Genomic DNA, 20871 nt, shown 5'->3' with positions numbered 1-20871 from the left:
CAGTGGAATTTTTTTCTCTCTAGATCCCACCATTCTCAAGTAATAAATACTATTAATTTTGGTACCTTATGTGCTGTTTAGGTTCTCTATGGTCAGATAGGCAGGAGCAGGCAATGGGATGTGATTCTAAGCTCTTACACTGTCCTCCTCTGATTGAAGCTCTGAGGCCTGGTTCCCATCAGCATTCGGGGAGTCCGCTTGGGGACCCCCTGAATAGAAACCTTATATGCATTAAAAAGTGGTTACCTGGGAAACCCACAGACTATAATGGAATCCGTGTGGTTTCCGCTCGGTGTCTGCATGAAACATGCAGAAAGAATAGTGCTGCTTGAAGTACTTTACTCTCTGCATGTTTTGTGCAGACACCAAACGGAAATCACAAGGGCCCCATTATTGGGGTGCGCTTCTTTCCTGAAGGTAACTGCTTTTTAATGCGTATAGGTTTCTGTTTGGTCCCCAAGCCGACTTCCCAAACGGAAACCCGAACACTGATGTGAACCGGGCCTCAGAGCTCCGATCAGAGGTGGTCCCCTTGTTTACTGCTGCCTGTCACTGTCTACCTGACGGTAGACAACAAACAAAATTAACAGCACTGATTGCTCAGGAATGGTTGGGACTAGAGAAAAAATGCCAACTCTGCTGTAATCAGTGGAGCAGTAACTGTTAACAGATGCTAAGAATTGGAGGCGATAGTGGTGGTAAAAGGTCCTCCTTAACTTTATGGCAGTATATAAGTTTTTTTGGTTTTTTTTTTTTCCTCCTCCAAACCTTTGAATGTAATGTAATATACATTTACTGTGCATATCATGTGATCTGAATGTTACATTTCGATTAATCCTAATAATGATCTTTCATGGTAAAGGCAATGTCAGTATCTGCTGAGGAACTTCATAGTGTCCTGTCCATCAAATAGTCAAAGCCACCCACCATCTTGTTGAAGAATAGAGGAAATGAGAAGTAGAGCGCAGATTAAGCTTGTCAGAGATGGATATTTGAAAGCCCCTTTAGCCGAAGGCCTCACGTAGCAAACCCCCCCCCAAAAAAAAAAAACAAAAAAAACCTCATTGCGTGTTTTTTTGTTTTTTTCTCTGCAGTGTTTTCACAGAAAGTCCACAGATTTTCAAAAACGTAGCTTTTCTGCTTTATTTTTTTTTCCCTGCAATGTGTGGAAGGGATTAGCCAGAATACTGTAAAATGAAGCATTTTTCATTGCAGCGTTTTTCTGCAACACTGTGTTTTCGCAACATGGGGCCCCAGCCTTAAGGACATTATTAATCCTGGCAAAATTCCTAATTCCATTTGATGAAAATCAAGCCAAATCTTTCAGCAAACGTCCACCAAACCTCAGTCTTACCTGCAGTCACAACCTGCTACACTCCCTCCCTTCAGCGAAAAATCTTCTGCTCCAACCAAATATTTAATATTTGGACATCTTCCTCCAGAGCACCTACTGCCATATTCCTGCACCCTTATTCTTATGTTCTTACTAGCTGGTACCCGCGACTTCGTCTGCGGTGATTGTAAAAGTGGGTATATACAGGCGCGGGTAAGGTTTTCGTACTGTGTATAAGGTATTGGATATGATATGTAACTGTGTATCTTGTTTTTTCTGTAATTTTGCTGTTTTTGCTGTAATTCTGAGAGACTTTTGTGTTGAATGTAATTTGTATTTCAGCCGCTATACGGTGTTGGTATAAACTGTACATAGTGTCTTTGGGACAGAAGTATTTCAGGTTAATATACTTCAATATACGACATTGTATGATTTGTTATTTTGCGCCAGTACATGTAAATTTTGGGCACAGGATACTCTTGAGCAGCCCCATAAAGTCTGGCCCTGTGCATGACAGTTCAGTAACTCCATGCGCCTCTTATTAATAGCAGTTAACCCCATCATGTCCCTCACATTAACCCCTGTGTAAGAGTTACTGATATGTGAGAGACTTGGAGGTAATAGTTAAGTATCTTCATTATTGAGGTTTTTTATTAGTACCTCCATATGTCTCACATATTAGTAACCCTTATATGGGGCCCACAGGGGTTAATATGAGGGACATGATGGGGTTTATTCCTATTAATGTGAGGCACACAGGGGTTAATATGAGGGACATGATGGGGTTTATTCCTATTAATGTGAGGCACACGGGTTAATATGAGGGACATGATGGGGTTTATTCCTATTAATGTGAGGCACACGGGTTAATATGAGGGACATGATGGGGTTTATTCCTATTAATGTGAGGCACACAGGGGTTATTAACACTAAACTAATAACCCCAAATGCCTGACATTAATGAGAACAGTAATCCTATGTACCTGCGTGTTTTTCAGTTTCACTTTGCTAGCAGCTTCCTCTCCTCCTCGGGGAATGTTTGCAGGATGCAGACCACTATAGCAGGCAGGCACAGATCTGAGCGATTAAGCTCCACCCCCTGGGTTTCCTGCACCCCTCTCAAAGGGGAGTGTCCTTATGCTTGAGCTCTAGCAGAGCACTTAAGGGACTTCATTTAACTCTTGCAGGTCCTGTGCTGCTGGTGTGCCAGTGAAATATGGCAGGAGTGCCACTCTTGGCACGTGTGCCAGGGGTTGCTGACCTCTGCTGTAGAGGGTAATATGAATTTTGTGGCTTGCTGTGGTCCAAAGTGTGTGAGATTGCAGAAATGGTGATGTGAGTTTGGGTTTTGTGGGGGTCCTGGGAAAAACGTATGTGCGCTATTGTGACGAAAAGTAGCCTATTGCGCAATCGAGTGTAGTGACTATGTTTGTGGAAAATTTCAGCCAAATCGGTGGAGTGGGTTTTGCGTGATTGAGGAACAAACATCCAAACATCCAAACACACAAACCCACAAACATCCAAACTCACAAACTTTCACCTTTATAATATTAATAGGATACATAGTTGAGTTGCTTGGTCCTGTTTCCATAGTATAGCAATAAAATATATTATCTTTATGGCATCAATTCTTCCTTGAAGACCACTTCTGAATAGTAGATCAAAGTACCAGTGTCCCACTGGTTTTTTGCCAGTTCTGATCTGATGGCTCTGCTGAACAGTTTTCAGTTTTTGGGGAAAGAAAGCATGATGTGTCTTCTACCTGCTGCACGAAGTTTCCTTGGCCAACTACTGTGTCAGCAGTACTCCGCATTGTCATTTCTTGATGTTTTGAATGTGAGGAGCACATCTGGAAACCGTAGTTTTCTTGAAATCTTTGCTAGGGAGAGACCTTGCTGATGTGGCCGATGACACCAGGCTAGAGCTGGGCAATTAATGAAAAAATAACCGAAATCAAGGTTCTGTTGGATAGTTCAACTTGGTTATTACAACATGCGTGATGTTCTACCTGCAGTTTTGTTAGGCCCAAAGATGTCCAAACTGTAAATGCTATTATACAGATACAGTTGATAACAAGGTTGAATGATAATGGGGAAAATGGGCAATTACTTTCTGTTGTACCTTGGGCTGCAACCCGTTTCGCTTTTATTATAATCTGCCCTTGGTGCTGTGGCCTAAATAATAATTAATTAATTATAATCAAGTTAAAATCCCCAATTATTCACAGCTTTTATGTAGGTCATAATCGCCCAGGCATACAGGCAATGTCATTAAGAATTATCTTCATTGTGAAAGGGCAAGGATTCCTGGAAGTGCTGATATGACCCCCACAGAACCCTGATTTCAACATCCACAACTTCAAGTTGTGCAAGTGTACCTAGAAGAACTGATGGAAGGCGAAAGCAAGTCACACCAAATATTGATTTGATTTAGAATTCACCTCCTGTTCATTTACCAAAATAAATGAGTAACACTTCTTTGCGGCATATTTCCACACATCCCTAAAACTTGCGCAGTACTGTATATATGTAGAAAAATTCCTTCAGTGGTAATGACTTGTCTAGAATTTAAATGACCAGAGAGACATTTAAGCAGTAAGGCTGGGTTCACACTACCATTTGATTCCGTTATGAAGGTGTCCGTTAAAATCAAAAAACGGACAACTATCATAAGAGGCATTAACAGACACTAATGTGTTAATGTGTCCGTTTTTCTTAACTAATCCATTTAATGCTGCATTTTACAGTTCCTGCAAAGTGAATAGGATATAAGCTACACATTGCAGAAAAAAATCTGCAGCGGGAAAGATGGATTTTCAAAAATGCAGCAAGTAATTTATACCTGCAGAAACATTCGCGTTTTCCATATAAGTGTAAAAATGGCAGAAAGTCTGCCGAGGAAAAACTCTGGAATAACTCAATGTGTTTATGCCACATTTTTCTGCATTTTTTTTTTATTTTTTGCTGCGTTTCACAACCTGGAGCCTTAGCCTAAACTGCAGTAATCCAGGATATAGGTACATCGACATCTCTGCATATCCAGCTCTGCTAAATGTCTGCATATGCCCAGCATACCCAGCTCTGCTACATCTCTGCTTAGGAACAGCATATCAACTCTGCTAGATCTGTGCATACCCAGGTCTGCTACATCTGGCAGTTGGGATGAAATGGGTTTTCCTATCTCAGTGTCTGAGCAACTTCTGCTATGGTACCACATTGTTTGCTTTCCTGAATATACTTGGCCAGTCATCCTCATGAAATCACATGTTGCATTGCGTAATGTGGCTATGAATAACTTTCACAGAGGCTTAACTAAAATGATGTACTATGATGTTTTGCAGCCTCTTATATCTTTTGTTGCTAAGTTTACTAAACATATATTATTTATTCATTCTTTTGCTATATAATTTAGCTCAGGGGTTTATTCCCTGACAGATTACAATTCCACTATTTTGGGCTCATATTGCTGAGTATGTGGACGTAAATATCCTCTCTGTCTGATGTCTTGGAACTGATATGGGCTACATTCAGTAGTTTTCGGATATGTGACCTTTAAATAGTTAAACATGTACCAGAGCGTCACAGTCAGAAACTGTATATGTTTACTGTGCTTGTGTGGCAGTGCTACATGTCCTACAGTATACTCATAGGGAATCGCATAAGATGGCATCTGTACACAAGAACTTTGTGTAGTGAAATTTAATTGAAACATTTAGAATTTTTGTGTGAAAAATAGCAGATTTTTTTTTTCCCTCAGAGGGTTCTATTAACCCCTTCCCGACGGTAACATTTTTTCAATTTTTTGTTTTTGACTCTCCACCTTCTAAATCCTATAACTTTTTAAATTTTTATTCTAAGAGCCATGTGAGGGCTTAATGTTTGCGGGACAAATTGTTCTTCATAATGCAACCATTTGTTATTCTGTACAATGTACTGGGAAAAAAGTTCAGAATGGGGTGGATTTGAAGAAAAAGTGCATTTGTGTGACTTTCTTACAGGCTTTTGTTTTTACAGCGTTCACTGTGCAGCCAAATTGACATGTCACCTGTATTCTATGTTTCGTACAATTCCCAGGATACCAAATTTATGTGGTTTTATTTACATTTTAACCCTTTAACAAAAAAATCTACAACTTTGTAAAAAATATTTTTTTCTAAAAGTCGCCATATTTTGACACCTAGAACTTCTTTTTTTTTTTTTTTTTTTAATAATATTTCTTTCTATGGGCATGCATAGAGCATCTTTTTTGTGGGGCCAGGTGTACTTTTTAGTTATACCATTTGGCGAATGTCTATTGCTTTGATCACAAATTTTTAACAGAGGTGAAACAGTGAAAAAACAGAGGTTTGACACTTTTGATTTTATTTTTTTCTGTCGGTATGGCATTTACCAAATGGGAAAAATATTTTTCTAAGTTTGTAGACTGGGCATTTTTGGACACAGAGACACCTAATGTGTGTGTGTTTCACAGTAATATTTTACTTTTATATGTATTCTAGGGAAAGGGTTTTGTTTTTTTAATTATTATTTTTTAAACATTTATTTATTTTTTCTAATGGGCTTGGACCTGCAATCATTTGATTACAAGTCCATAGACTGCAGCTGTATTGTAGTCTATGAGAGATTCACTACATAGACCGGCCTCAAATAGCTATTCAAGATACAAAGGGGCTTTATTAGCATAACCAAAGAAAAACATTTGGTGCCTGCCTAGCTTCGCCCTGCAAGCCATGTTGAAGGTGCTGCGGTGGACATGGAGCAAATATTTGCAGAACTCCAGGTGGAAGGTCTCTGTTGGGCTAGAGTCCCGTTTTGGCTGATCTGGGTAGGTGGATGGGCCCCAGATTTTGCTGCTGTAGAGAAGGATCGGGGCGATGACTGCATCGAAGATCTTTAACCAGACCCTCACCGGTGGTTTGAGGTGGTACAGCCATCTTCTGATGGTGTAGAAGGCTCTGCAGGCTTTTACTTTCAGAGTTTCTATTGCTGCTTTAAAGCTTCCTGATTGGTTGAGCTCCAGCCCCAGGTAGGTGTAGCTGCTGGTTTTCTTCGGTGTGGAGCCGTTCAGTGTGAATTGTGGGGTGGGGGCTTTGTTGTGGCCCCCTCTTGAATACCATGACTTTGGTTTTCTTGTGGTTGATGGATAGGGCCCATGTTGTGCTGAATTTTTCCAGCACTGACAGGCTGTCATGGCGGTCTTTCACGGTGGAGGATAGAAGTAGGAGGTCGTCGGCGTATAGTAGGAACTTCACGCCCTGCAATGATGAGCCTGGAAGACTTCAGAAGGCTCCCAGCTGTTGGAGGAACAGGCCAGCCTCTGAAATCTCACCATGTGGGAGTCACTTGCCATGTTAAAGGTATTGGGTTGGTGGAGGATGGTCCTGACCTGAAATGCAGCGTGGTCCTTGGCTACTATGGTGGCCGCGCTGCAGCAGAATGGCTGCCATTTTTAAAGACCTGGCATTGGCCATACTTTTAGGGCAGAAGTCGGGAAAAGGTTAATAAAGGGGTACAGGGCCGGCTCCAGGTTTTTATGGGCCCTTTGGCGACAGAGCCTCAGTGGGCCCCCTTGTAAAGGAGGTGGGGGAGTCGAGACACTGTGCGTTGCAGATGAAGCGAGTGACGTCATGCAGGAGTGTGGTGTCACCAACGCCATACCTCCCAATCTTCTAAAGAGTAGAAAGAGGGGCAAAATGTGCGGCGCGCTCTGCGCGCCGCTGCAAATTTAGCTCCACCCACTTTTATGTTGATTCCACCCATTCTCATTCATTTATTATGTGCTCCCACACAGTATAATCCTCCTACAGTCACCTGTAAATTATATGCCCCCCCTCCATCTCTCCCCCAGTTTCATATACACCCTTCCTCTGCCCCCCAGTTTCATGTCCCCCCTCCATCTCTGTCCCCAGTTTCATCACGTTCTCCCCCTTCATCTGCCCACAGTTTCATGTCCCCCGTCTCTGCCCCAGTGTCATGCCGTTCCCCCCCTCCCCTTCAGTTTCATTGGGCCCCCTCCATCTCTGTCCCCAGTTCCATGCCGTTCTCTCCCCACCCCCTCCATCTGCCCCAGTGTCATGCTGTTCCCCCCTCCCCTTCATTTGCCCCCCAGTTTCATTGGGCCCCCTCCATCTCTGTCCCCAGTTCCATGCCGTTCTCTCCCCACCCCCTCCATCTGCCCCAGTGTCATGCTGTTCCCCCCTCCCCTTCATTTGCCCCCCAGTTTCTTTGGGCCCCCTCCATCTCTGTCCCCAGTTTCATGCCGTTCTCTCCCCACCCCCTTCATCTTCCCCAGTGTCATGCCGTTCCCCCCCCCCCCCCCTCCCCTTCATTTGCCCCCCAGTTTCATGGGCCCCCTTCATTATGTTTCACCTTAATATGTAATACAAAACAAACACTTACACTCACCTTCTATCACTCACCTTCCATCGTTCCCCCGACGCTCCTCCCTCCAATCACATACGCGATGCAGGAGCTGTGAGATCAGCTCCTGTTTAACTCCGGACCGGCTTGCGTGTGTAGGCGTGATGCGATGACGTCATCGCGCCTACACACGCAAGCCGGGCCGGAGCTTTAAAGCAGGAGCTGCGCTCACAGCTCCTGCATCGCGTATGTATTCCAGCTCATCGGCGGACGGACGCCGATGAGCTGAAATTGTGACAGGCAAGTGCCGGGGGGCCCCCAGAGGCTCTGTGGGCCCCGGCACTTGCCCGACTATGCCGTGCGCTGACGCCGGCCCTGAAGGGGTACATCAGCTTTTGGACCCATTCCAGAATGTCATTTTACCTTGCCCTTGTTAAGGCAATCAAGGCTTCTGTAGCAGTGCTTTATACAACTAGAACAGTGGTTCCAAAACTTTCTGGAAGTGGAACCCCTTGCAGCTCAGATGTTTGTTCAGGCTCCCCCACTACTGTACCAGGTACCATTTGGAAATAATGCTAGCTATATACTGTATATGGCCTCCATTATGCTTTTCATTTGCCTCTGCATTCTCCAAATATACAGTTCTGCTATGTCCATGCTCTCCACACCCACATCTGTACACAGCTGTACTCCTCCCCTCCCCTCAATTCTGCTACTTTCCTCCCTGAATATAACCTGTTCACTCCATACACCTTCACATTCTCCCCTCACACTCTACTCTACTATCTCAATCTTTCACTCCACACTGTCACATTTTTCTCCACAAACTCTGCTCTTCTACAGACACATTTATCCCCCCACCCCCACCCTTATATAATATACACCCACTCACACTCAGCACCGCTTACCTCCATGTGGTTCCCCTTCGGGCAGCCCACGACAGCCTACATACACAGAACTATTATACAAGTTCTGCCCCTGCATGTGACTGGTTGCGTGGCTGTGACATCATCAAAGTTCCTAAAATACCGGCAATTACTATTGCTGTAAGCTTGCATTCTTGCACTATGGAGAAGATATTCCTCAACTTGGCTCACAATATCACATATTAGCTAGTGACCTCTCAGGGCATGCTATAGCTAGTTCTTAAATCTTGGCATCATATGAAAGCTGAGAATCCCTAGAATTTTGCTAGATGGTATAAAATAAAAGATACAGCCATTTAACGAGACTAGACTGACTCCTTAGCTTCAGCTCTGCATATTCATAATACAACTGTGTAAGAATTTTCCTTAGTAACAGCACAGTTAGAAGGTTGTTAAGGGGAATGTTACCGCCTGTTTTATTACAAAATGGTCAACAACCACCAATTTATGAGCATAGGGTACATAGACGTGCAGGGATTTTTCTTGACCATTATCTCCTTACCTGGTTATTAACCTCCATTCTCCATTGAAAGTGGCTGTCTGAATCTTACTGTACCTTTATTGTGGGCTGGAAGTCACTTCATGCACGTCTTTGACATTCACTTTTGGATTTCCGACATAGATAAAGTGAGTTTTGGTCAATAGTGAAGAGTCTACAGGATTCAGACTCACAATACAGTCACCTAGTAGTACTCTATGCCCAATACTAGCAGTGTGCAGTGGCAATTGCAGATGAATGTTTTTTAAATTTTCTTTTGTGCAGATTCTGAAAAAAATGTTTTTGAGTGAAGCAACCACACACAGCACAGCTTTTATTTTTGAGAGCAGAATATGGAAAGAAAGCTTGGCTGTGATTGGTTGGTACATACAAGAGACAATTGTTGTTGAAATCAATGGGTCATGCAGGAGATTTCATAAAATTCTTCTCTGTGTAACTTTTAACCATTTTTTTTGTTTGAAAAAAATATTTTAATATACTGTATTAATAAAGCAAAAGTTTCCTCCAGCAGCACTTACATTAAAAGTTTTAAGTCCCCAGGGTTCTTCCAAGATGACATTTGGTTCTGCTGTCATGACTTAATAGAGTGCAGATAGATTCAGACTGAAAAGTCTAAGTGATATTATTTTCCCAAGGGTGAGGCCCAATGATTGAGTCTGATGGAACATGTATTCATTAACTTTTATTGCTGGCGAGACGCCCTTATTGGCGTCCTGTGGTAGGAGAACTTGAATGTTTTGTTTTTGTTTTACCTGTAGCTGAGCTAATGTAGTACTCCCTAACAAAATCCAGCTCAGCAGGAGCCACCTGCCCCTACGGCACTCTGTGTCAGTCTTGTATTTTTGTGCTTTTGTTTACTTGTGTTTTTGTTTAACTTCATTGTAATGATATAGGGTGTAATGTAGGGTCTAATATCTCCCAAAGTATTACTTAATAAATCCCTGACGTATTTAAAGTAAATAATTTGTAAAGCCCTTGTCACAAAAAAAAATCTTCATCAGCATTCCGCCCAGGTCTTTCAGTGCATGATAGGGATTTGAGAAAGAGGCGAGTGAACACAATGAGCTAAGGGGAGGGGGTGCTTGGAACACAGGGGGAACACCCTTGGTGCTCCAGGATGGTAATTAACAGAAGAAACAGATTTTATTAGAAATGGTGGGGAGAAGAAAAGAATGGAAGGTAGGAGTAGAATAACCTTTTTAAAGACTATGTGCCATTAGTTAAAAAAGTGTTTTTCTAATGATAGACTCCCAACAAGGACCTCAGTGTGATACTCTAATGCACTGTCAAAACTTCCCAATTCCCTGGCTGAGCTGGGGTAGGTTATTTGCCGAATGCTATGCAGAGCTCTGGTCCTGATGTGGCCGCTGATAAATGCCAGCAGCCATATATGAAGCAACTAGCAGGAGGACCTGGCTTCGCATGGGTATATTTAATTTTTTTGCTTGTGTAGTTGCCTAGTTTTGCACTTGTGTATTATGTATGTCGTTTGTGTCTCTACCTGCGACCTCGTCTGTGTGTTGTTGGTGTTGATGATCTGCCTATATTCAGTACATTGCTGCCGTCGATTGTTTGCCTGCTCCGGCGTTTCGGCAGCTCTTAAGCTGTCCTGCCTCTGAACTTGTTCCTCACACCGTGCTTGTGATTGCTCTGGCATCTCAGCAGCTCGTTGGAACGCCATATAATGAGTGTGTTGTTGACTTTGATGATCCGCCTGCTGCAGCGTTTCGGCAGCTGTTAAGCTGGCCTGTCGCTGAACTCATTCCTCACGCTGTGCCTGTGATTGTTCCAGCATCTCATCAGCTCGCTAGGACACCATATAATGAGTGTGATGTTGACGCTGATGATCCCTGTCACTTCTGCTTGAGGAGTACTCTGTGACTTCTGGCTATGTTCATAGCTGTTGTTGTTTTAGAATTTTGCAGAAAATTAGATTTTCTTTTTTCCCCAGCATGTTTAAAAGTAGCAAACTGTCAATTTGGATTAGAGGTGTTTTCCCTTCCAGTGTGTTAGCACTGCCTGGAGTAGATCAGATAATAAGCAAATGCATGTACACAATCCCCTGAGAGTTAGCTGAGTGTTTACATAGCTTCTGATAAAGCCAGGTCTGTTATCTCTCTGAGATAAGCTGCTGGCAATAGCAGTATAATATAGTATGTCAACATAAATTCATAACAGTCCTGAAGCCATGTCATTTATCGGTAGCCTATGTTTTAATCGAGGTTATAATCTATCTATGTGCCAAATTTCATTCAAATCAGTTCAGCGGTTTTTGTGTGATTGAGGAACAAACATCCAAACACACAAACTTTCACATTATTATTAATAATAATAATAATAATATAATATTATTATTATTAAGGAAGTATTGCAGAGTTTTCAGCGAGCAATAGCTGTTTCAATGTGTCTGCAGGCATTGGAGTGGGTTGAGCACTACACAGCTGTTAGTGTGACTGGCCAATCTTGCTAAATACCGCGGACCACCAAAAGGTTCCTGGGAAATGCGGTTTTAACCGCAATCATCCATATAGGACATTTACTTACCGGTCTCCTGATGAGTTTAGCAGTAGATGAAACGTGTTGAGACGAGACTAGTCAAATGGAGGATATAACATAGATCTATCTCATATTGCTATCTAGACTTCATTGGTTTGATCCCTTCTCTGATCTCCGTAATAAGTGTAGAGACAGGAGATGACCCTCATTAACAACAAGGGGGACTAGAGACTAGCATATATATAGATCGAATAGAAACCGCAGGGGCGGATCCAGGGCCGGGCGAGCTGTTTTTTTGTGTTAAACATTAAGGTGGAACATAATGTAGGGGGCCCATGAAACTGGGGGGAGGGGGAAGAACGGCATGATACTGGGGCAGATGAAGGGGGGGGGGAACGGCATGACACTGGGGCAGATGAAGGGGGGAGAATGACATGAAACTGGGCAGAAACGGGGGGACATGAAACTGGGGACAGATGAAGGGTGTATATGAAACTGGGGGAGAGATGGAAGGGGGGACATATAATTCACGGGTGACTGTAGGAGGATTATACTGTATGGGAGTACATGAAAAATGAATGGGTCAACATAAAAGTGGGCAGAGCCAAGTTTGCCGCAGCGTGCACCGCACATTTTGTCCCTCTTTCTAATCTTCAAAAGTTGGGAGGTATGGGTTAGAAGCGCGAGACCCTTAAAGGGGTATTCCCATGTCCCTTACTCACCAGTCTTCGCTACTGTAAACTCTTCTTTCTTCCTTGTTTTCTTGCGTCAATTAGTGGGCGGGGTTTCATATACAAAGCCAGCACTAGATGACGTCACTTCTATGCCGCTGGCCTTGCGTGCGCGCTCCCAATGCAGCTAATAGTACACAAATAAGGGCAGTTTTATAAGTTGATCAAACACAGCTAACTAGTTTAAAAAAAATGCCTCAAAAATGCATTTTTAGGGCTAATTTAAAAAAAAATCTTGGGGGCGGCAATCAGACAGAAACGGTGCCGTCCGTAGCTGAGAAATTGATTTGGTTATAACCCCGCAGTAAAGACTTCTGGGAAAGTCGGGCATGATGTTCAGGGTGCTTCCCAATAGAGGGCAGCATAACAGAGGCACTGTCTCCCTGTTTACATCTTGGGAGACAGATTTGCATATTCTTCCCATGTTCCCTTGCAGTGGAGCAACTATGGCTGTATAAGTCTCCACACGCCTGAAAAGGTGGTCTCTCCCTAAGGAGTGACATTATCCCCATAATGCCAACTGACATACATACACACCATACAAGTGATCAATTCTAGTTTCTCTTCCCCTTTGTATAGACACACAGCACACTACATACATGCACAGAGCATCACAGTATAGCGTGTCTAGAGCCTAGTGAATTACAGATGGACAATTGCTGGACTGGGGAAGTCATAGTAAGAGCAATGATCGTATTAATATGAAAGTTACCCATGTCTGTCAGCAGTTCTTTGAGCAGTAGCTGAGGTCCCGGATTAGTTTCCAATTGTTGTGGTAGAATTTGGTTATGATCCTGAAACCTCAGGATCTCATCATATTGTCTGTGAGCATTCAAGTCTTAAGTTCCCTTATGGAGGAAAAAAAGGGAAATAAAATACCAGCTGACTGCACAGGAAAATACAAGTCTTTTATAATGAGTTCCCTAGAAATGTTTGTTATAGAATCGGGCCTTAAAACTCAACTTGGTTTTATCCTATGGAAATTATTCCTTTGTGTCCTCATACACAATTAGAACTGCATAAATGAAATATGTTTTGCTCACCTACAAAATACCATAATGCACACACAAGGTCTTGAAGAAAGGTAGTTATGTAAAATTAGACCATAAACAATGGAATATACAATGCTCTATGCTCTTTCTTGCCTTACCTTATTACTGTTCTGTGAACTATAGAGAACATAGACCACCTATGCAAACACTGTTTAATTTTAAAGGAAAGTGTTCATTGTTTATCTTGTAGTTTTAACTTGGACGTAGTGAAGTCCGTTATAGCTATCTATCTATCTGTCTATCTATTTATTTATATATATTAAGCCGATGGCTGGTAAGATCCTGGAGGGGGTATACATCTCGCCCAGACTGCTCAGATGGGTGAGATGACAAAAATCCAGAAGAGTTAGTTCTCAGCAGACAACTTTGTCTGCTGAGCATTTTTTAAGTGCTGTGCATTGGGCTGGATTTTTAGGGAATGGCAAATAGGTTGGTAATGGGACTTGTCATTGCCATCCCCTCCAGTCCACATCTTGTGGACAGCTGTACAGGGTTTTCTGCCTTAGCGAGTTATAAGAAGTCTGCTGAGAGAACAGACTTTGTCAGAGCTTGGCTGGAAAGCCACCTAGAAGGTTGTGACTATCTTCGAGGTTCCTTAGTATTTGAACAGGTTACTATTATAGGTGATGCAACCAAGTTTTGTTTAGTTAGAGCCCAGATGGGCAGGGGTTTATTTTGTACTTTACTTTGCTGCTGCATGTACCACTGACTGTTGGAGTGAATAAAACTTTACACTTTGGACTGACATCTTGGAGTCTGTGTCTATGCTGATCACCCAGCAACCCCAGATATATATTTTTATTTTTTTATTTTTATTTTTTTATGTAGATTGTGAGCCCCACATAGAGCTCACAATGCACATTTTTCCCTATCAGTATGTCTTTGGAATATGGGATGGAAATCCATGCAAACATGGGGAGAACATACAAACTCCTTGCAGATGGTTTTCTGCCCTGGGTGGGATTTGAGCACCAGGACTCCAGCACTGCAAGGCTGCAGTGCTAACCACTGAGCCACCGTGTGGCCCCCCCCAGATATATAATTTTTCTGTCTGTCCTTTATGTGCAACCAGTTGACTGGAACAGATTTATCAAGTGTCCTGGAAGGTTTTAGACTGGGTCTTAACTCGGGCGTACAATTTCTGAGATACAGTATTCCCAAAACAATGACCTGCATTAGCCAATACAAGCCTGCAAGTCTTTCACTCATTTTCAAACTGCCATACACATGGTCACTCCACAAACACACAGCATTTCTCCAGGTTTCCATAACTGATATTCTACACTGATATCCAATCTGATATACTCACTCATATCAGAGGATTAGATACATAGCTCAGCACACATCAGAGGATTAGATACATAGTTCAGCACACAGTATCACACATCAGAGGATTAGATACACAGCTCAGCACACACTATCTCACATGAGAGCTTTAAACCAGGTTTCCATAACAACCCATCCATTTTTCTTCACTGCTGTAGGTAAGCTTTAAAGGGGTAAGGCGCTGTTGATGACACTGTTACAAAAGGTTACATACACACAGCTTTACTCCAGGTATACATAACAACCGATCACCGGTTTTTCACTGATATCCAAACTGCGATACGTATGAGCATATGATGCTTATGGACACACACATACAAACAACATACAAAATAGACCAGTGCAAAACTAAGCAATTCTTATGGGGCAACTACACAAACAAAAAATGAAATATACCCGTGTGAAGCCGGGCACTCTTGCTAGTACTTTAATATAGTGTAGCATTCTAAGATTCCCTCATAAACATGTACACTCACTGGCCACTTTATTAGGTACACCATGCTAGTAACGGGTTGGACCCCCTTTTGCCTTCAGAACTGCCTCAATTCTTCGTGGCATAGATACAACAAGGTGCTGGAAGCATTCCTCAGAGATTTTGGTCCATATTGACATGATGGCATCACACAGTTGCCGCAGATTTGTCGGCTGCACATCCATGATGCGAATCTCCCGTTCCACCACATCCCAAAGATGCTCTATTGGATTGAGATCTGGTGACTGTGGAGGCCATTGGAGTACAGTGAACTCATTGTCATGTTCAAGAAACCAGTCTGAGATGATTCCAGCTTTATGACATGGCGCATTATCCTGCTGAAAGTAGCCATCAGATGTTGGGTACATTGTGGTCATAAAGGGATGGACATGGTCAGCAACAATACTCAGGTAGGCTTTGGCGTTGCAACGATGCTCAATTGGTACCAAGGGGCCCAAAGAGTGCCAAGAAAATATTCCCCACACCATGACACCACCACCACCAGCCTGAACCGATGATACAAGGCAGGATGGATCCATGCTTTCATGTTGTTGACGCCAAATTCTGACCCTACCATCCGAATGTCGCAGCAGAAATCGAGACTCATCAGACCAGGCAACGTTTTTCCAATCTTCAATTGTCCAATTTCGATGAGCTTGTGCAAATTGTAGCCTCAGTTTCCTGTTCTTAGCTGAAAGGAGTGGCACCCGGTGTGGTCTTCTGCTGCTGTAGCCCATCTGCCTCAAAGTTCGACGTACTGTGCGTTCAGAGATGCTCTTCTGGCTACCTTGGTTGTAACGGGTGGCTATTTGAGTCACTGTTGCCTTTCTATCAGCTCGAACCAGTCTGGCCATTCTCCTCTGGCATCAACAACGCATTTCCGCCCACAGAACTGCCGCTCACTGGATGTTTTTTCTTTTTCGGACCATTCTCTGTAAACCCTAGAGATGGTTGTGCGTGAAAATCCCAGTAGATCAGCAGTTTCTGAAATACTCAGACCAGCCCTTCTGGCACCAACAACCATGCCACGTTCAAAGGCACTCAAATCACCTTTCTTCCCCATACTGATGCTCGGTTTGAACTGCAGGAGATTGTCTTGACCATGTCTACATGCCTAAATGCACTGAGTTGCCGCCATGTGATTGGCTGATTAGAAATTAATAGAGATGAGCGAACAGTGTTCTATCGAACACATGTTCGATCGGATATCAGGGTGTTCGCCATGTTCGAATCGAACACCGCGTGGTAAAGTGCGCCAAAATTCGATTCCCCTCCCACCTTCCCTGGCGCCTTTTTTGCACCAATAACAGCGCAGGGGAGGTGGGACAGGAACTACGACACCGGGGGCATTGAAAAAAATTGGAAAAAGTCATTGGCTGCCGAAATCAGGTGACCTCCATTTTAGACGAATAGTGGATTTCAAATCCGGGTCATATGAGAATATGAACTTTGTGACTATGAGACAGGGATAGCTGTACAGGCAGGGATAGCTAGGGATAACCTTTATTTAGGGGGGAATGTTATTAAAAATAACTTTTTGGGGCTCTATCGGGTGTGTAATTGTGATTTTTGTGAGATAAACTTTTTCCCATAGGGATGCATTGGCCAGCGCTGATTGGCCGAATTCCGTACTCTGGCCAATCAGTGCTGGCCAATGCATTCTATTAGCTTGATGAAGCAGAGTGTGCACAAGGGTTCAAGCGCACCCTCAGCTCTGAGGTAGCAGAGCCGAGGCTGCACAAGGGTTCAAGCGCACCCTCTGCTCTGATGTAGGAGAGCCGAGGGTGCACTTGAACCCTTGTGCACCCTCGGCTCTGCTACATCAGAGCCGAGGGTGCGCTTGAACCCTTGTGCACACTCTGCTTCATCAAGCTAATAGAATGCATTGGCCAGCGCTGATTGGCCAATGCATTCTATTAGCCCGATGAAGTAGAGCTGAATGTGTGTGCTAAGCACACACATTCAGCTCTACTTCATTGGGCTAATAGAATGCATTGGCCAGAGTACGGAATTCGGCCAATCAGCGCTGGCTCTGCTGGAGGAGGCGGAGTCTAAGATCGCTCCACACCAGTCTCCATTCAGGTCCGACCTTAGACTCCGCCTCCTCCAGCAGAGCCAGCGCTGATTGGCCGAATTCCGTACTCTGGCCAATCAGCACTGGCTAATGCATTGTATTGGCGTGATGAAGCAGTGCTGAATGTGTGTGCTTAGCACACACATTCAGCTCTACTTCATCGGGCTAATAGAATGCGTTGGCCAATCAGCGCTGGCCAATGCATTCTATTAGCGTGAACTGAGTTTGCACAGGGATTCTAGTGCACCCTCGGCTCTGCTACATCAGATTGCTACATCTGATGTAGCAGTGCCGAGTGTGCATCAGATGTGTAGTTGAGCAAAACTGACTCAGCACTGCTAAGTCTCTGCATTCGCATAGGAATGCATTGGCCAGCCTTCGGCCAATCAGCGCTGGCTCTGCCGGAGGAGGCGGAGTCTAAGGTCGGACCTGAATGGAGACTGGTGTGGAGCGATCTTAGACTCCGCCTCCTCCAGCAGAGCCAGCGCTGATTGGTCGAGTTCCGTACTCTGGCCAATCAGCACTGGCCAATGCATTTCTATGGGGAAAAGTTAGCTTGCGAAAATCGCAAGCTGACAGGGATTTCCATGAAATAAAGTGACTTTTATGCCCCCAGACATGCTTCCCCTGCTGTCCCAGTGTCATTCCAGGGTGTTGGTATCATTTCCTGGAGTGTCATAGTGGACTTGGTGACCCTCCAGACACGAATTTGGGTTTCCCCCTTAACGAGTTTATGTTCCCCATAGACTATAATGGGGTTCGAAACCCATTCGAACACTCGAACAGTGAGCGGCTGTTCGAATCGAATTTCGAACCTCGAACATTTTAGTGTTCGCTCATCTCTAGAAATTAAGTGTTAACGAGCAGTTGGACAGGTGTACCTAATAAAGTGGCCAGTGAGTGTAGATGTAATATGTGCATGACTGTTAGCAGCACATTTTTAAGCTTTAAAGCAGCACCCCACTAACCTCACTCTCCATGAATGTGAAATCTACCATCCTTCCTGTTTTATTTCATTACCTTTTTAGTTTTGAAGGGATCCTATCTTTCAAACACATTTTTTTCCATGCTTACAATACTATGAAAGCGGCCATTTTTCTTGTGGCCGTGAGCATGCGCAGTCGGCTTGCCCTAGGCCCGAGGCCTAGAAGTTAGAAGACACTGCCGGAAGAAGATGCTGTGAAGACCTCGTTCTAGAAGAAGATGGAGGTGGCGCTGGAGAGTTCTCTCGCAGCATTGGGGACGCCCCCAATGCTGTTTTAGCCCCAGGGACCACCCCCAGTGCTGCGAGAGAACTCATTTACATACAGAGAAAAAACAGAATTTCAAGCGAACAGCGGCGCAGAGAAAACAACGAAAGGTAGGTTAAGAATAGCCTTTAAGGCTATTCCGACATGTTAGTTAGAAAAAATGTTTGAAAAATAGGATCCCTTTTACGTTTTTAGTCAGTGTAATATAGAAACTTCTACACTGAAATATTTGTAGTCTGTCTAGCATACATAGTCATAGAAAAGAAGAAAAAAAAAAGTTAAATCCGCATGTCTTGCCTTTCAACAAAGTCAACATATATTTTCTGGCTGCTTTCACGTCTGCATGGTTTGTTAGGGGTGTCAGTAATTAAGCAAAATGCAAAAGTAGATGGCCTGCTGCTCTATATCCACTGAAATGTGAGGCACTCTGATGGTTCCCTAACAGTCTCAATTACAGCCAATGGGATTCACCAGGCACTGTTGGTGTCCAACATTTAAGTATTTTGAGTGAAAGCAGTAAAAACAGCATTCCACATACGTGCCACATATTGAATACTATATAATACTGTATTTTACTGTTCATTATAGATAGAAGCTTTTAGTTGCATCTGTCAGTGGTTTCTTTGCCCTTTGGAACTGCTGCTTTACTTATGTGTTTTTTATTTTAATATTCTCACATTACAATTCTGTTGTTTCTTTCAGGCTTGATATTTGTTGTGTTGAAAAAAAGAAATCTAGGTGTTATGGTTTTATTAAGATAACAGTTTGGGACATCTGTATATTTGCCTGAGAAAATGAGTTCGCTAAAGCCAAGTGGGCTCAAAGCTCCTTCCAGAATAGCAAAGCCTGGAGCCGCAACTACTACTAAATCATCCAGTGGTGCTGCTGCTGCTGCTGCTGGTAAGAATTATTTTGTTTTTATGTTTTTTTTTTTTCTTAATGATAATACTCTTCATAATCCGTTTTTATTATCCCAATGCATCGAAAAGGAGGAGAGAAGCAGCTTTGTCATAATTAAAAATGTCCTGTCTTATTTCTACAGCTATAGTACAGACCTATACATCTTCCTGGTAACAGACCGCAAACAAATTCTGATACTGTAGTCCAACTTGCTCTCTGTTTTCTTTCTGCTAATCTATTAAATGCATATGGTCATAGTGTAGGAGACCTATGAATGGAAACAGAGGTTGCAATAAGGCTTGTACAGGTGTCAGATTACTATATATATATATATATATATATATATATATATATATATATATATATATATATATATGTGTGTGTGTGTGTCTTTAAAAATATTTTACAAAATGTAAAAAAATAGAAAATATCAAATCACTGCCCTTTCTCTAGATAACAATTAAAAATAAACAAAAACAAATTGGGTATCCCTGTGTTCAAAATGCCTGTACTGTAAAAATATAAAAGTATTTATCCTATACAGTGAACACTAGCAGTAAAAAAAAAATCTAAATATTCAAATTGACATTTTCCTAAAAAATGTAATAACAAGTGATCAAAATATTGGACATCGCCAAAATGGTATGAATATAAATTAAATCTGGTTGGAAAATAATTTTGGGAATTTTTCAAAGTTTTGGATTTTTATTAAATTTGTTATTAAATTTCTTAATACATAACAAAACTCTATAAATTTGGTATCGCTGTGATAGTGCTGACCGAAAGAGTATAAGGAACATGTCTTTTTTACCACACAGTGACGGACGTAGAAATAAAACCTTAAATTTGCTATTTATACATGGAAGTCAATTATAGCAAATGCTTTAATTCTTAAATGGAGTCGTCTTAGCAGTATTATGCCTATATATCAGTTATTTCCATTACTGTGAACATGTGTTCCTTCGTGGCTAAAAATACTCACCACAAAAAAAAAATGTAGTGTGACTTCTGGATGGAAATATGAATGTAGGGTCAGCCTCAGACTGTATTCATACATCTGTTATTAAAAATGGTCGTGAAAAACTGATGAAACTTTTACGTTTTTTTGGGGGGGGGGTTTTGGAGGGGGAAGGGAGGGTTTAATTGACAATTTTCATCCTTGGTGCATCTGTTTTCAAAGATCCCTCACAGACTTCAGTATTTCAGTGATCTATGAAAAATAATTCTTTGATTGCCAGTTCACGCATTCTGTCAAAAAAAAACCCATATAAAAACCAAAACCATGAGAATAACCTAATTTTTCTGACACATGACTTCCAGCTTTCATGTGGATTAGCCATAGTACAAGCATTGTTTGTTGCCTGGTGTCATGAAGGGACATACATCTACCTGTATAGGTGCTATTGAGAAAAAAAGAAAAAAAAAAGCTAGTGCATTTTTAAATAAATCCTGT

General features: G+C 42.5%; 1 protein-coding gene across 7 annotated transcripts in view; it reads left to right on the top strand.

Moving 5' to 3' along the window:
- The window catches only part of CLIP1 (CAP-Gly domain containing linker protein 1), a 95135-nt gene that overhangs the window by 5813 nt on the left and 68451 nt on the right, over nucleotides 1–20871 (top strand). For all 7 annotated transcript variants that reach the window (XM_075273045.1, XM_075273008.1, XM_075273026.1 and 4 more), the window contains exon 2: nucleotides 19221–19418. In XM_075273045.1, the coding sequence (XP_075129146.1) occupies nucleotides 19313–19418 (106 nt within the window). In that variant the 5' untranslated portion in view covers nucleotides 19221–19312. The remainder of the gene's footprint in view (nucleotides 1–19220; nucleotides 19419–20871) is intronic.

This window comes from Leptodactylus fuscus, chromosome 1 (assembly GCF_031893055.1).
Source record: "Leptodactylus fuscus isolate aLepFus1 chromosome 1, aLepFus1.hap2, whole genome shotgun sequence".
Lineage (NCBI taxonomy): Eukaryota > Metazoa > Chordata > Amphibia > Anura > Leptodactylidae > Leptodactylus > Leptodactylus fuscus.
This window is presented reverse-complemented; position numbering and strand designations above follow the sequence as displayed.